Source organism: Brachyistius frenatus, unplaced genomic scaffold, assembly GCF_029030835.1.
Source record: "Brachyistius frenatus isolate BFR_SWC_R1_liver_20210118 unplaced genomic scaffold, ASM2903083v1 Contig_86, whole genome shotgun sequence".
Taxonomy (NCBI): domain Eukaryota; kingdom Metazoa; phylum Chordata; class Actinopteri; family Embiotocidae; genus Brachyistius; species Brachyistius frenatus.
The window spans coordinates 431,901-446,763 of record NW_027210685.1 but is presented as its reverse complement, the minus strand read 5'-3'; the positions used below and the strand labels follow the sequence as shown (position 1 = coordinate 446,763).

General features: G+C 38.1%; 1 protein-coding gene across 1 annotated transcript in view; it reads right to left on the bottom strand.

Moving 5' to 3' along the window:
- LOC138627487 (neural-cadherin) overlaps window positions 1-14,863 on the bottom strand; it is a 258,275-nt gene that overhangs the window by 167,444 nt on the left and 75,968 nt on the right. Inside the window, exons 6-7 of the mRNA XM_069709839.1 lie at window positions 9,818-10,067; window positions 313-455 (exon numbers count right to left, since the gene is read on the bottom strand). Of these exons, the coding sequence (XP_069565940.1) occupies window positions 313-455; window positions 9,818-10,067 (393 nt within the window). The remainder of the gene's footprint in view (window positions 1-312; window positions 456-9,817; window positions 10,068-14,863) is intronic.

Below are 14,863 nucleotides of genomic sequence, written 5' to 3'. Positions count from 1 at the left end.
AGAGGAGATATAAAACTAGTTTCTGGTCTTTACATTTTTTTTTTTTTCATCTCTCAATGCATATCAAGACTGCAGATAAAACACAAGAAACCTGTAAAATATGGGACCTTTAAAGGGGGTTAAGAGTTTTTGTTCTTAAAATTCAGAGTCAGCGTATTTTACAAGGGGGCTGAGGAACTGAAGAAAGAATAAATTAACACATTAACACCTAACTGAAGTTGAATAAGAACTAATATTTAGATATAAAGAACAAGTAAATACGTTGTTGGACTGATTTAAAAAAAAAAAAAAATGAACTCCAATATGTCTTACCTTTTTGGTTGTCAATGACAAAGTTGCCCTCCTCGTTTCCTGTGGTGATCTTGTATGTGATCCCATCCCCATCAGGATCCTTTGCCAGCACCGTGGCAACAAGTGTGTTGGGGCCTGCATCCTCTGAGACAAATGTCCGATATCTGATAAAACACATACAAACAAGAACACAATCAACACTTCTCCTACACTTCTCTGCAGGAGAACACATGTCCCGATACACAACTGTGAAGGTGAAAATGAGACACATTCAATGACGGTTGGTCTTTTTTGTTTGTTTTATCTATGTGTTTGAAACTATAGTTCAATTAGTCACATAAAACAAAAGTGCTCATATGTAAACAGAAAGAAAAATATTGCATAAGTGTGTAACAATATATTATATTTACATAACCAAATGCACAAGTATCTTCCCTTCACTTCACACCTTATTAATGCAATTTCCAATTGAATTATAATCAGGGAATTAAACTCAACTATGGCAGACATAAATAAGCAGCTGCTTTGCTGTCCATCAACCATCTAAATGATCACACATCATAGTTTTACCCATTTTAGCCTGAAACTCTACTCCATTCTTATGAGGGTACTTTTGTGTATTTTTTTATGGAAGTATAAAAGGCAGTTTTGAGAGCAAATTCCTCACACTGCAATCAAAAGTCAAGTTTGGGAGTAAAAATAGGTGAACTCAGAATAAAATTATTTGGCTTGCAAATGTATTCTCCCTTACAATTTCATTGGTTTTGGTCACAGATTTGAGAATTTTGCTTTTAAAACCAGCCTCTTTATCACTAAAACGTTTGACTTGAATGATGCTTGTGAGTCAAAAACCTTCAGTTGGTAGTTGTATTGGATGTGATAAGTGGGATCTATGCTGATGGAGGAGAAAATCATTTATATTGGTGGGTTTACACAGCGTTGCTACACACACCATTGCCTCCTCCTTCAGTGAACACTCGACAGGAGAGGTCAGTCTGTCGATCTTCATGGAGATCACTTGATCATTATTTTGTTTTCATATTCTTAATATTTTATAACGATGCTATTGGCATTAACTACCAGTAAATAAAACAGTTAACTAATGTGTAAATAATAATTAAATAATGTTGTTGTTCATACATACATACACACACAAATACATACATTACATAAAATATACAGTTTAACCTTGTCTAAGTGATTCACTTGCCTGAACATGTATTTTGTTTTCTCAGCTCCCACATATCAAGCTGAGTTCAGCTTCTTGCTCTGAAATTCCCCTTCAGTTTTGTCTTTGTATCCAAGTGTAGCACTTTGAAATTCAGCTTTGAACTCTCCCGTAGCCTTGCACATACTTCTCTAAACCACTCGATGTGCTTGAAAGCAAAACTTTTCTTGAAAGCCTGACCTCTCTACCTTGTTGACACAAGATTGGGACTCTACACTCTTTGGACTTATATCAGCTGCTTCAATGGAAATAATTTATATCATCATATAAAACATGCCACACTCTCTAGGTCATTAGTTTAATATAAAGATGTTCCTTGGCTTTAGGAAAAAAACATTTGAACTCATACAGTCCGACTGAATATATTAAATGAAGACCAAATTGATAACCAATCTAACAATAACAGTGGTCAGTGGGAGATAATGACTCTGAAGCAAATATTCAAAGATGAGTCAAAATTATGAGTCTGAGAAATTGACAGCTTATTGAACTTTGATTAAACAGTAAAATACCATAAATAAAAAACATTCCACACTATACTTTATTTACTAGACATTAAGTAAAAGGCTAACCTGAGTGAGGAAGTGTCATGCTGTAATGACCATGTCCATCAATTTAAAAATAGTTTCTATAAATAAAACAATTAGTAACATAAATCTTAAAATGAAAACGTGGCAGATTACTGCAAACATTTTAAGAACATTTTATTTACATGCGAAAATTATAATAAATATCAACCCACTGGGGATTTCTGTTCAACTAAAAACACAATAATATGTCCTGGTTTACCCTCACTGGCATCCAGCCATGCAGATAGGTTTGTTTTAGTTGCTGAAAGTTTTTTTGTTGTTGTTGTTTTTTGTCTTTTTTATATTATCAATGTGATGACCTTTAAGTAATTGTAGGAATTTGTCACTTCAGACCAAAGCTTTAGCCCAACAGATTCATAGACATAAACAAGTCCCTCGACCAATGACCATTGCCTCTTAACCATCCACTGCGAGCTCAAGGCTGAGCCTAAAACATCTGCTCTTTCTGCTGTCATTTATCAGTGACTCATCGCCTGCCCACATGAGCGTGCACATTCAAAATGTAGGTCTAGAACTCTGACAGCCATTTGAAAATATACACAACTGCCACTCTAGCAATGAGGAGTATTAACTTTTCACTGAAAACAAGGTACTCTCATTAGCTGTTGAATGCTGTTCATATTCTGTCACTGCAGTCTTTCTGCCTCAGCAGCTGTTGGACTAGTTCCGCCTTGGGGGATCGCTGATGTGCCACTCATTTGCTTTGGTTGTAGAGTGTTGTTGCAGCATTTGAGTAATTTCAGCTCACACTCTCCAAACCATGCACTTCCCTACAGATCAATATGGGAGTCAGGTAAGGGGAGATGCTGTGCTGTGTTTCTCTATTATATAGTTTTCTAAGAGTACAGAGGGCACATTGATCAAACGGCTTCCACTTGTGGTCTAAGGAAGCCATTTGAAAGATCATTAGATAATTGGTTGAATTGATCTCACCTGAAAGCCAGAAAGGCTTCCCTTATGCATTTCTGCCTGCAATTTGATGGCAAAATTACAGATGCTGTCTGCGCAGTTGAAATTATGCATGCCTCTTTCACACAGGCTACTAAGCCTCTTTTGTCCCAACTCCCCAAATTAACTCTACTTCTGCATTTCAGAATCAGGCAAAGTAATGATTATAGATTCAAATGGAGTCAGCTTACAATTAGGCTCATGATTATGACAATCCCGAAATGGCAACAATAGCTGAAGATGGCCTTTCTGTCTGCACAGCACATCGACGTTTGGAAACGTTCAGTATCTATGACTGTGATTAAACAGTTGAATAATCAATTATACAAAGAACAGGACATTTTAAGAACTGAGTGTTCTTTTATGGGGTGTGTTTATATATTTATATATACTGTATACACACACACACACACACGCACACGCACACACACACACACACACACACACACACACGCACACGCACACACACACACACACACACACACACACACACACACACACACACACACACACTTAGACGCCTACATATGCGTCCACTGCCTACATAAGTGTCTGAAAGAGAGAGGGGTAAGCAACAATATCTGCAGTCATGCAATAGTAAGATGCCTTTTGCAATCACACCGGGGCTCTACCACAACTCTAATTTGGCCGAATCAATGCTGCAATCAAATGCCCCAGAATTACACCAACACACCCTAATTACATTTTAACCTTTTTTGTTTTACTTTGTGTTTTAGTTTGTTTTCATTGTGTTGATCTGTGGAAAAAAATAGATGTGTCCCTTAGGCTCATGCCTGATGTCAGTTGTGAAAATTAATTACAGAATTTAATTGTTGAGTTCATTTAGTTTATCCAGATAAGTCGTAGATGGAAAATAGAGGAAAGAGTGAAGATAACAGCGTGTGTGTGTGTGTGTGTGTGTGTGTGTGTGTGTGTGTGTGTGTGTGTGTGTGTGTGTGTGTGTGTGTGTGTGTGTGTGTGTGTGTGTGTGTGTGTGTGTGTGTGTGTGTGTGTGTGTGTGTGCATGCATGTATGTGTGTGTTTATCCAACTAACTGCTGCTCACGGATTGTGTGGTTATTTGGTGGAATGCCTGCTGCTGTCTGATTCCCTATTAATCAGTACTTACAATGGTATGAGTTACTAATTACACCCCAATTTCTATCTGCAGAGCCAAAATCACTGCAGGTCCAGAGAGGCAGATAAACTCTGATCTCACATCCACATGACTTTTGAAAATGTGGGGGCAGGACCCAAAGGAGCCACTGGCCATCGCATGGGAATTAGCTAATATGTCTCCATGTTAAACTACGTAGCAACACTTTATTGCCTAAAACCTGCTGTAAACATTTGTTTTGAAGTCAACCTGACCTGCACTAGATCATTATGCCAATTGTGTGGACACTGTATGAATGTTCTCACTAATGTAATTCAATAAACCAAAAACAGAACAAGTATAAGTTTGTAAAATAAAAATTGAATTAGGAGTAGACAGTCTCCCAAAACAAGTGACTGAAGAAAAGTTATTAAAAAAAAAATTCACCAGACAGCAACATCACTATATTCTTACAAAGATAAAACAAATACATTTAAATTACAAAAATAGTTAATATAATTAAATTGTGATTATGTCAGTGACATTGTCATAACACTAGGTTAGGTACATATCACAAGACTATTCAACACAAGAGTTCAGAGTCTTGTATTTTTTCACTTCTCAACCAAAAATAAATGAATAAATCTGTGTTTTATCTGCCCTAACTGAAGATGGAAACATCAGTCTGTTTCAATGACTAGCTGGAGCTTGATTTGTCCTCATTGTAAAACTCTGTAAAAGTAAAACCTTGAGTCACAATCAAGCATATCTTCGGGTTGCCTTTCTTAGATTCTGCTCATATCTCAACACTTCGGCTATCCTACTGTATATTGCAATAAAAGGACATGGCTGCCTCTGAATTTCCATGTCTTCTGTATAGATCATCATCTGGTGAGGAGGTTGACATTTTACCTTGACATTTAAGCCCCTTTTTTCACTGCCACAAACTTGGCTGGACTCTGCTCGACCTACTTTTTGGGGTTTTCAATTGGGCAAAAGTTGTGGCTAGTATCTGGTACTTTGTTCTTTCCACAACAGGGGAACATCTGCACCAGTTGCATTCAAAAGTCTGTTTGATGAAAGTACCGGCTTGCACATGTCATATTGACGATGGCGTCATGGCAGCTTCACGTGACATTGCTATAACAATGTTGCCTTGAGAGCGTACAGCTTGCAGTGGAAATCGAAATTAAGAAATGTACCAAAAGCGAGCAAAGACAAGGAGAGTTGAGCGTTTATTGGCAGTTTAAATGAGATTGTAGCTTTACCTTCAGTCTATTTTACAACAAAAAGCACAAGTCTTTCCAAAGAGTTGTCTGTTATCTATATGTAGCCATCGACCTATAGAGTATGTCAAATATATTTTGGTTGGGTTCTTATGTTCATATGTATCAGGCGTATACAGCTTTTCCAACCAACTCAAGGAGTTATACTTAATTAGGTTGCTATCAACCCAGCTGTCATTTCAGCCATTAAAATTGTTGTTTGACAACAAAATAATGTAAAGTCTGCTTTTGTCTACCTGTTTGAAATCAGGAATTGTTATTTCTCTTCTTTTTGACACTTTTACATTTATTAAATAGGGCAGTGTAGAAAGACACAAGAAACAAGGGAAGATATACAAGAATAATAATGCAATGCAGGTCTGTGGCTTAAATCAATTAAAGGATGTTAGTTACGTGTCAATGCACCTTAAGCAGTAGGCTATTAGGACGATGTGTTTCTACCACTAATTACTATTACTAATTACTACTAATTTGAAAAGTTGCCACCCACTGAATAGTGTGAGATTTGGGAGCCGAACAAGCATCGCAACAAATACCTTCTGTCTGTCCTGGCATTAACACAATTAAAGTATGTTTAGTACTGTGGCTGTGTAGGCTATGTTGGCATGGTACCTGATATGGATATGGATATGATGAAACCTTCCATATAGTGTGAATTTTGATATCCATTTCTTTGTCTACTATACCGCAGGACTTGGTGCTGTATTAATATTGTGGAAGTGTCAACATCCTTAGCCTACAGAGAAATGCACACGTCGAATTAAGCAATTATGCCCTTCTTACAACCTTTTTGGACTTGTTATGTCACAAACATACACTAATGTGAAACTATATTGATATGGTTAAATATATTTTTTACGGGTATCAAGAATTCCAATAAATATTATTAAATGGTGTGGCTCCATTGAATGTGATGATTTTTGAATTAAAGTGTTTTTTCTTTTCTTTTTTATTTCTTTTTTTTTGTGCTGGCTTCCGCATGTCACATCTTTATAGCCCAAACACTCACTCATGATATTAGCATTGTGAGCCTCACATATCATGTTGTCTATTGTATTTGAACATGTTTTGTGTAGCTTCCGACTGCATTGTAACCGTGCATGAATGCATGCTGTGCTGTGTATGATTGTCCCAAGAGTCTAACACTGAGGCAGAATCACTGTTAAGCTCACTAATGCCTTTGCATCCATATGACATTGCACTGATGAAGTGGGCTTCAGAAGAAAAGTGTAATAATGAGTCATTTGTTATTAAGGATGACAACTGTCTCCCTTGATACCTCCAGCTACAACTGTCACTGCAATTGGAGCATGTGCATAAATGCATGCCTCTATCAGTATGTATTCATTTAAATGTTTATTATTGGCATTCAAGTTTTGTTAAAGCAGATGTTTCAAATCCCTGGAGTCACGCACACACAGAAAAATACAGTCATGAATGCAGAAGTACACACGTGTAAGGTGTGCGGACACACATGCAATAACGCTGTAAAAAGCCACCTGGGAAGGTTTCCGTGGCAACAGGCGAGTAATAGTAGGGACAGTAACAGGGTTCTTGTGGCAAAGTGACAGCACATTGATGGAAGGTGGCCAGTTGGTCACTCACCAGGGAAGTGACAGCCGAGCAGCAATATGAGAGTTCAAATGTAGAACTAGTGGAAACATGAAAAAATGTATAATTCTCATTTTTATCTCCTCATTTTAATTTTCACATTAATGTCAATAATAAACATCAACAACATGGACAATTTACAAAAGATCAAAATACAACTTTTCATTATTATAACATCTATTTTTAGACTTGAAGCCTACATTCACGCCGAACTAGCAAAACACACATACGCAGACATTCATTATCACATGCTTCTCGATACAAATAGGCCACATTTTCTGCCTGGATAATGATATATTTAATGACCTCTCTCTCCTCCACTCTCGTTTCCCTCCTCGCCATCACAGGCACTGACTCAGTACACCAGCACAGACTTTCTCCCAAACACACAGGGCAACAAAACATACCAAACAACATAAGGAAAGTAGTGAATTTTATCTTTACACATTTTAAATTCCCAAACTGCCCTTGTGTGTTTGTCTAAATGGATTTACACAAGCATGTGTAAGTGTATGTGTTTGTGTGTGTTTGAATGATACATCATAGATTGTCAAATACTGTTTTTGGAGCAGCTACATTCGAGAGTTGAGATTTTTGGAGAATAAAAACTGACTGATTATTCTGCTGTCATTGACAGTAAATCAATACAACCCAACATAAACACACACACAGAAACAAACACACACGCACACACACACACACACACACACACACACACACACACACACACACACACACAATAATCCCCACCCACTCTAAACAGCATACGCACACGCATATCAGATGCACGATGCATGAATGCACTTTATAACTACATCACTCTGTCCATACAAACACCCCGCTTTGCTGGGACCTTCTAAATTACTGAATACACACACACACACACACACACACACACACACACACACACACACACACACACACACACACACACACACACACACACACACACACACGTGCACACACGTGCACACACGCACACACGAACACAGGCACAAATAGACACGCAGAGTTCGGGCTCAGGGCCTCCTGAGGGTGCTGGTGGGCATGGTTGATTGACCCTGCCTCACCAATCTGCCCAGCTCTCTGCCAGAAAATCAACCAATTAAAAGATGCAGGAACCACAGCAGCAAGGGGGAGGGGGGAGAGGGGGCTATCAACAGCAGCTGTGATGCTGAATTGGGAAGCAGCTGTGAGGAGCTAACCTGGCAATGCAGGACAGTCAAGCTCTCTCTCTCTCTCTCTCGCTCTCTCTCTATTTTAAGTGCTCTGTTTTGTGCCTCACATAAATTGTTATGCACTGACATACAGAGATGGAAATATCACCAACTGATTTAATTCCTGATTTCTTCATCAAAGATGGCTTCTTGTAACAAGAAACATGAAGACATGTTTAAGAAGAGCCTATTAGATATTTTACGCTGAATTATATTGATCATTTCTATTCTAAAACACTATTCATATAAACACTTGGGTAACTGATTCAAGACAACTCAAACATCAGAGTTATTGTAAGAGGAAGATATATTTTCTCTGACCGTCACTCAGAGGGAAAGATGTTGGGAAAAGACCCAAGTACTAGTTTGTTTTTTATTTGACCTTTTACTATTGTCACCACGTGTGTTATCCTGTTAAGTGGGGAGATTCACGATGTTATGTGTTCAGTTAAGTGTAACTTTATCAAATGTATCATGATAAACACAGAAAAAGAAGTCGAGGAATACATCTCTTTAATCAAACGGAGAAACAAGCTCATTATGGAACGGCAACATTTTCTCCTCAACCCTAACACCCCGAAGCTTTAACTAAAGCTGCATCTCATTGTTCCTTCTACATGCTTTCAACAGCAGTGCAGTGCCAATGATGAACGATGAACACCACAGCATATTTTTTTGTGAACATAATCCCATATTTACTCCACTTGGAGCAATCTCGTGGTGCTGCTGCCTCTCCTCTCCTCTCCTCTCCTCTCCTCTCCTCTCCTCTCCTCTCCTCTCCTCTCCTCTCCTCTCCTCTCCTCTCCTCTCCTCTCCTCTCCTCTCCTCTCCTCTGTCAGTGTTTGACAGTAGAGGCTGAGGTGGAGACAGTGAACCAGGTGTAGTGAAATATAACGCTTTACTGGAGTCTACTACAACTACTGGTGATACTGAAACTGTGAGTAAAAAGCCAATATGTACTTTATTAAAACAAACTGTTCAAAAATAATGAAATGTAGAACAGCAATATCCTCGTCAGCTAAATTAGTGCCAGTTCCAACGGACCCTGGCCGAACCAGCATAACATTGTGCAAAACGTATATTTCCCACTGCCACCACCTGTTTAAGTGCCAATACGACTTTTTCCAATACAAATGTTTCATTGTTTCCTGTTTCAGTTTCAAGTTTTGCTTTTAATGCCAGACTTTCATGTCACTGTTCTAGCTAATATACGACCCTAGTTGGATCATCCTGACAATCAGAAAAGTTCAATGGAAGCGCTAAAAATAAATTGTTTGACTGTAGCGATGCAAACAACAGCACACGACGCCAATGGTGCTCAGGTATGTGTGCCAAGAATGGTGCCGTCACCAGAATAAATGTCAGCCTCTTCTGTCTCATCGTCTTTACCCTATGGTTCATCAGACATAGAGTAACGAGAGATTACAGTAGTAGCTGAAAATATAACAATAGTTAAAGCTAACCCCTCCAAAAAAACCACAATTGTTTATTTTCTTAGTTAAAGAACAATTGCACGAGAATCAGTTGATTCGAAGCCAAACTTTTACTTACATATGTTGGGAGAACTCGGGTGCCTCATCGTTGACGTTAGCCATTCTTATCCGTACTGTAGTTGTGCCTGTTCGGGGGACTTCCCCCTTGTCAATCGCCATGACAACAAACTCGTACAGGTGATTCAGTCTCTCGTAGTCCAGTGGTCCTGCAGGGAAGATGGTCCCATGAGGGGAAATGGTGAAGTCTGGACTCAGGGTGTAATACGTCAACTCTGCATTCTCCTCGGAGTCACAGTCGTTGGCTGACACTAAAGATGAGAACAGAGATGGAGAACAGAAAAAAGAGGTTATAGGGGCTAAACAGAGACAACACTGTGGCCCAAGAGATCCCTCTCCCTAGTATAGACTAACACTACGGTTCAATTATATAAGGCTCTCTAACGGTCATTGCTCTGGTGGTATCATCAAACTGACCACACAGACTGTAAAAGTGATTGGTAACCTGTGTGACTGGTAATTCATGTTTGTCAAACCTCCACAGGAAGGAATCAAAAGGTGTTTTGCTCAGTTTGTTTATCAACAAATTTGCAATCCATTATTTATTGTAGCGTGCACAAAATTAATGCGAAGAATACACGGTAATAAAAAGTAAAACAACATCAAACAAAGCATGAGGAGTCCATTCAGATTAATTCAAGTGAAAATGAACTCGAGAATGCGAGATTTGGTTAAAGTTTTCTGTTTTTTTGCAAAGTTTAATTCCGTTGTTGGAGCAGCTGATAATAGTTCAGCCGAGAATGGGCTTTGGCTTAAAAAGTTGATGTTTTTCAGAGGACTAAATGGAGCCAGTTGTTTCAATAGAACAGGCTGCACCTTCTGCGAGACCTCCCAGATAGTTATCACAAATAAAACTGTAAAAATGTTAATAATTTACAAACATTATTGCACAGTAACAGTAACTTGTATCCTTCTACCTATTTCTCCAAATCACTATAATACACATTAAAACATTGGACAAATGGAGGCAAAGGCTGGCATCCTATGGACACAGACTGTGTGTATAGACAGAACTTTTCTGGACAAAACCACAGATACAAACACAATGCTACATAACTTTATTTTAAATGTGTATGCCTTTTGCTTCCCCCTTTCTATGAAAGAATACAGAAATCTGAAATTACTTACATAATACATTAAAGGCAGAAAGGCATGACACAATAACAAAATTATACACGTACAATCATGTATCTAATGTTTTTTTCTTGTTTCAAAGACATCAACACGATATCTTTCCATTTCTCATGCCATGTGGCCAAAGTGAAGATGGAAAAGGAAGTGATGTTCCCACTGCCATGACTGTTCAGTTCTATAGCAGGCGGAGTAAGTGTTATTTCCACAGCATGCATTGGAAGGACTGTCATTTTGCAACATTTCTTGCTTCTACATTACACATTGGGAATCCATGGAGCCAGGACTCGCTCTGCCACAAATTGATTGCCTTGCTAAAACTGAAAAGACCACCAGGGATTTGAATAAGCATATTTTACACTAACAAGAACATTTCACCATCAAAAGCTCAATTCTCCAATTCACCTTACATTGCATTTGGCTCATGTGCCCATACACACCACACACACACACACACACACACACACACACACACACACACACACACACACACACACACACACACACACACACACACACACACACACACACACACACACACACACACACACACACACACACAAACACTCACAAATACACATGCGTATGAATAATACATACACTTGGACGCCACTGTTTGTTTCAACTAATTATTTACTGCGAAGGCCTTAGGGAACTCTCAACAGCATTCAATTAATAGTTTGAAGCAAGTTAAATTAACAAAATACCCACAGAATATAATATTCCTTCATTAATAGAGTTTATAAACTTGCTCACATCATTTGTTTTACTTCATTATTTCAGTAGAGTCCATATCTATTTTAAATGTATTGGATTAATAGATTTTTCCCATGTAAGTGAAATGTGACTGCTGGTATTCCTTCATTCTGAACGACCAATAACTCTCCAAAACGTGTTACATTGTCAAAAGAACAGTCTTTGCTTTGCCATGAAGCTGCACAATGGTCAAACGTGACTTCTTAAAGCTCTAAACAAGTTTCACTGCAACAGCGACGAGCCTCCAAATATTACTAGTAGGAACAATAATGATGTTTCAGGGTTGAGTTTTTTGTTGTTGTTGTCAATTTGGTTTATTTTAGCATGTGAAAAATGTCAATTGCACCTTGATTGACAAAATATTTAGATCAAGACCAATTGTGGGACTAGCTTTTTTTCAAAGATATATTTAAAATGGCTTCTTTGTGACATTTCAAAACCAAACTAATGACAGTGGTGCCAGTAGGATTATATTGCATAGTAGACATAAGAATTGCTCACTCGCTTGCTTGTGGGCTACCTTTAACATTTAAATTCCCATGCACACACATACGATTCATCCACCCAGTGAGCAAGAGATAGAGATTGATTTATGTTTTTTGCACTAAGTTACCAACACAACACGCTCATTAAACTCTGATTTGCCTATTCCTGTCAACGTTAGTGAGTGAACGCGGCCAAAAAGTAAGAGGCTCAGCTGTTGTCACAGTTAAAAAAAAATTATAGCTTAAACTGGAGCACGACAATACACCTGAAACCTGCAACTAAGTAAAGTATGACCTGCTGTCTTAAGGATGTGATTTGAACAGTCACCAAAACGGCCCAATGAAAGGTAACAGTCCAAAATACTTAATGCTTACACCTCTGGATTTGTTTAGAATAAGCCTAAATGAGCACAAAATGGACCAAAACTAAAAGGCATCAACACATAAATAGATTTTGTTTGTATGTTTTTAATGTAGAATCAAAGAAAGTTAGAATTATCAACACTGGATCTTTAGCTTATTTCACTCTTTTGGCATCTTTTGGTATAAACTGTCTCATCGTGGCCTGTCTGGTTAACGTTCTGACATTACAGAATTTCTTAGTGTTAAAAAAAAACTTCAAGTTCGTATCACTGCATTTCAATGCTTGACCAATAAAAAAAATAGTTACCCATTTCTCATCCACATTTATTGAAATCGATTAAGATTGATTAAAAAAAAAAAAAAAGCTAATTGGATTAATGTTAAAGCTTCTAGTACGTCAGTCAATTTCCACAACTCTGTATTCAGTCATAAGTTGTTTTCATCTTCGAATAGATGAGCTGAATTTACCCAGAAGACATCAGAAAAACATACCACATTGTATTATCAAGTGTAACTAAGACAGACGTTTCATATGTCATTGTTAAATTACTACAAGCATTGGTTTGCACCTCCAAAAATATCCTCTCTATTTGTCATTGTCATATCGCCTTCTTTCAGCTGGGAAATATCGTGACACACGTCTGAAAAGGCATTGAATCAGGTGAATAAACTGCCATTTCAGTCCAGAATTGGCCACATTGTTTTGTTTTGTATTACCTTCTCCACTGTTTGTAAAGTATGTTATTTAGATTTATATCCGCTGTGTGAGTTGGATAAAGTGTGTTTATCCTGCGCTACAACTCTGGTTACGAGGACTGACATTTTTCTGAACTAAAGCTGAAATGCATCTGTTTGCTGTTTATAAGTGATGAACAGCCTCTTGTAGAATGATGATGGGTAGAAAATGAACTGCAATACTCGTTGTTTGCACAGAGTTCAACTGCATGCATCACATTTTACTTTAATGAATACAGATTACTACTCTTTGGAGCATCATTTGAGCATTTATTTATCAGTTCATTTAATCTCTCATCACAATTGTTGTGTAAGCATTACTATGGGGGGAGGGAGTGGTGGCGAGGCACTATACATTTTTTGCTACATTTCCCTCATTTTTCTGCCATAATGATTCTCTACTGAAGATGGTAACTGCAGGATCATCACATCTCTATGGAAAGCCAGATAATTGCCTTGCTTGGTACTGCATTTTTTTTTTTTAATATTTTATTTTCCCCAACTTGGCAAAATACACATTTGTCCACCCTCACGATGGAACTAAATATGGGATTACTAGCACATGATTTAGCAAAATGGTGCTGGATGCCTATTTCTCCCTGCTCATTAAATGTAATACCCTGCCTTTTAACCCGCTTAATTAAGTAAGAGGAAAAATGTCTTTATTTCCTGTCTTTGTTCACTTTTAAATGTGCTTAAAATAAAATAAGATCGGTATAATTAGTTATAACCTGCGTTTAAAAAAAATTGTTCGGGATTTTTGGAATTTAATGACAAAAACAGATATTTTTTGGCAAGGATGCACCTTGTGTGAGATATTTCTAACCTCTCTAAATCTAATATCTAACATTTAATTTGAATTAACTCTAAAATAAGCTTTATGATACATAGACAGCAGAAATGGGCTGTTCATGAAACACTGAATAATTTTGAATACATCATCGATGTGACATTTTTTTTTTTGGGGGGGGGGAGGGGGGGTACGGACCACCCTCCCCAAAGGCATAAACAGGCATGCACATGGGTGGGCACACACAACAGCACAACAGGGGGACATTTCTCACCTCTTCTGGTGCACCTGTTGATGACAGCAAGCTGAAGACCTGCTGTGCCTCCCACAACATACACCTCATCTCCGCCATTATCTTATTTTGCCTTCTCCCACATTCATTCACTCGGATACCAGCATTTAATAGCATTTTTATTATCAATACTGGTGATTCTTGCATTGGATAATCCTTGGTGCTGCTCAGAACCTGATTACTGCAGGTCTACAGATCTAGTGCTGTGTCCAGGTGAATTGTTCTTACACTGATCTGAAAAATCACTGTTTTTGTGGTTGTACCGAATGGATTTATTGCCCACAATCTCTGTTGATGTTGCATTCATCCTGCATTGCCTCTATCTTTTCATTGTGTGCTGCTTGTGAACCTGCTAAGTGCTCTCTGATAATTGTTTCAGTTGGCACAGATTTTTTTTCTACAGCATGTCTTTGTCACAAGCTAAAATGATGTCGAGTACTATGACATTGCACCGCAAAGGGTGCACCCACACACAAACACGCCAATATATGTTTG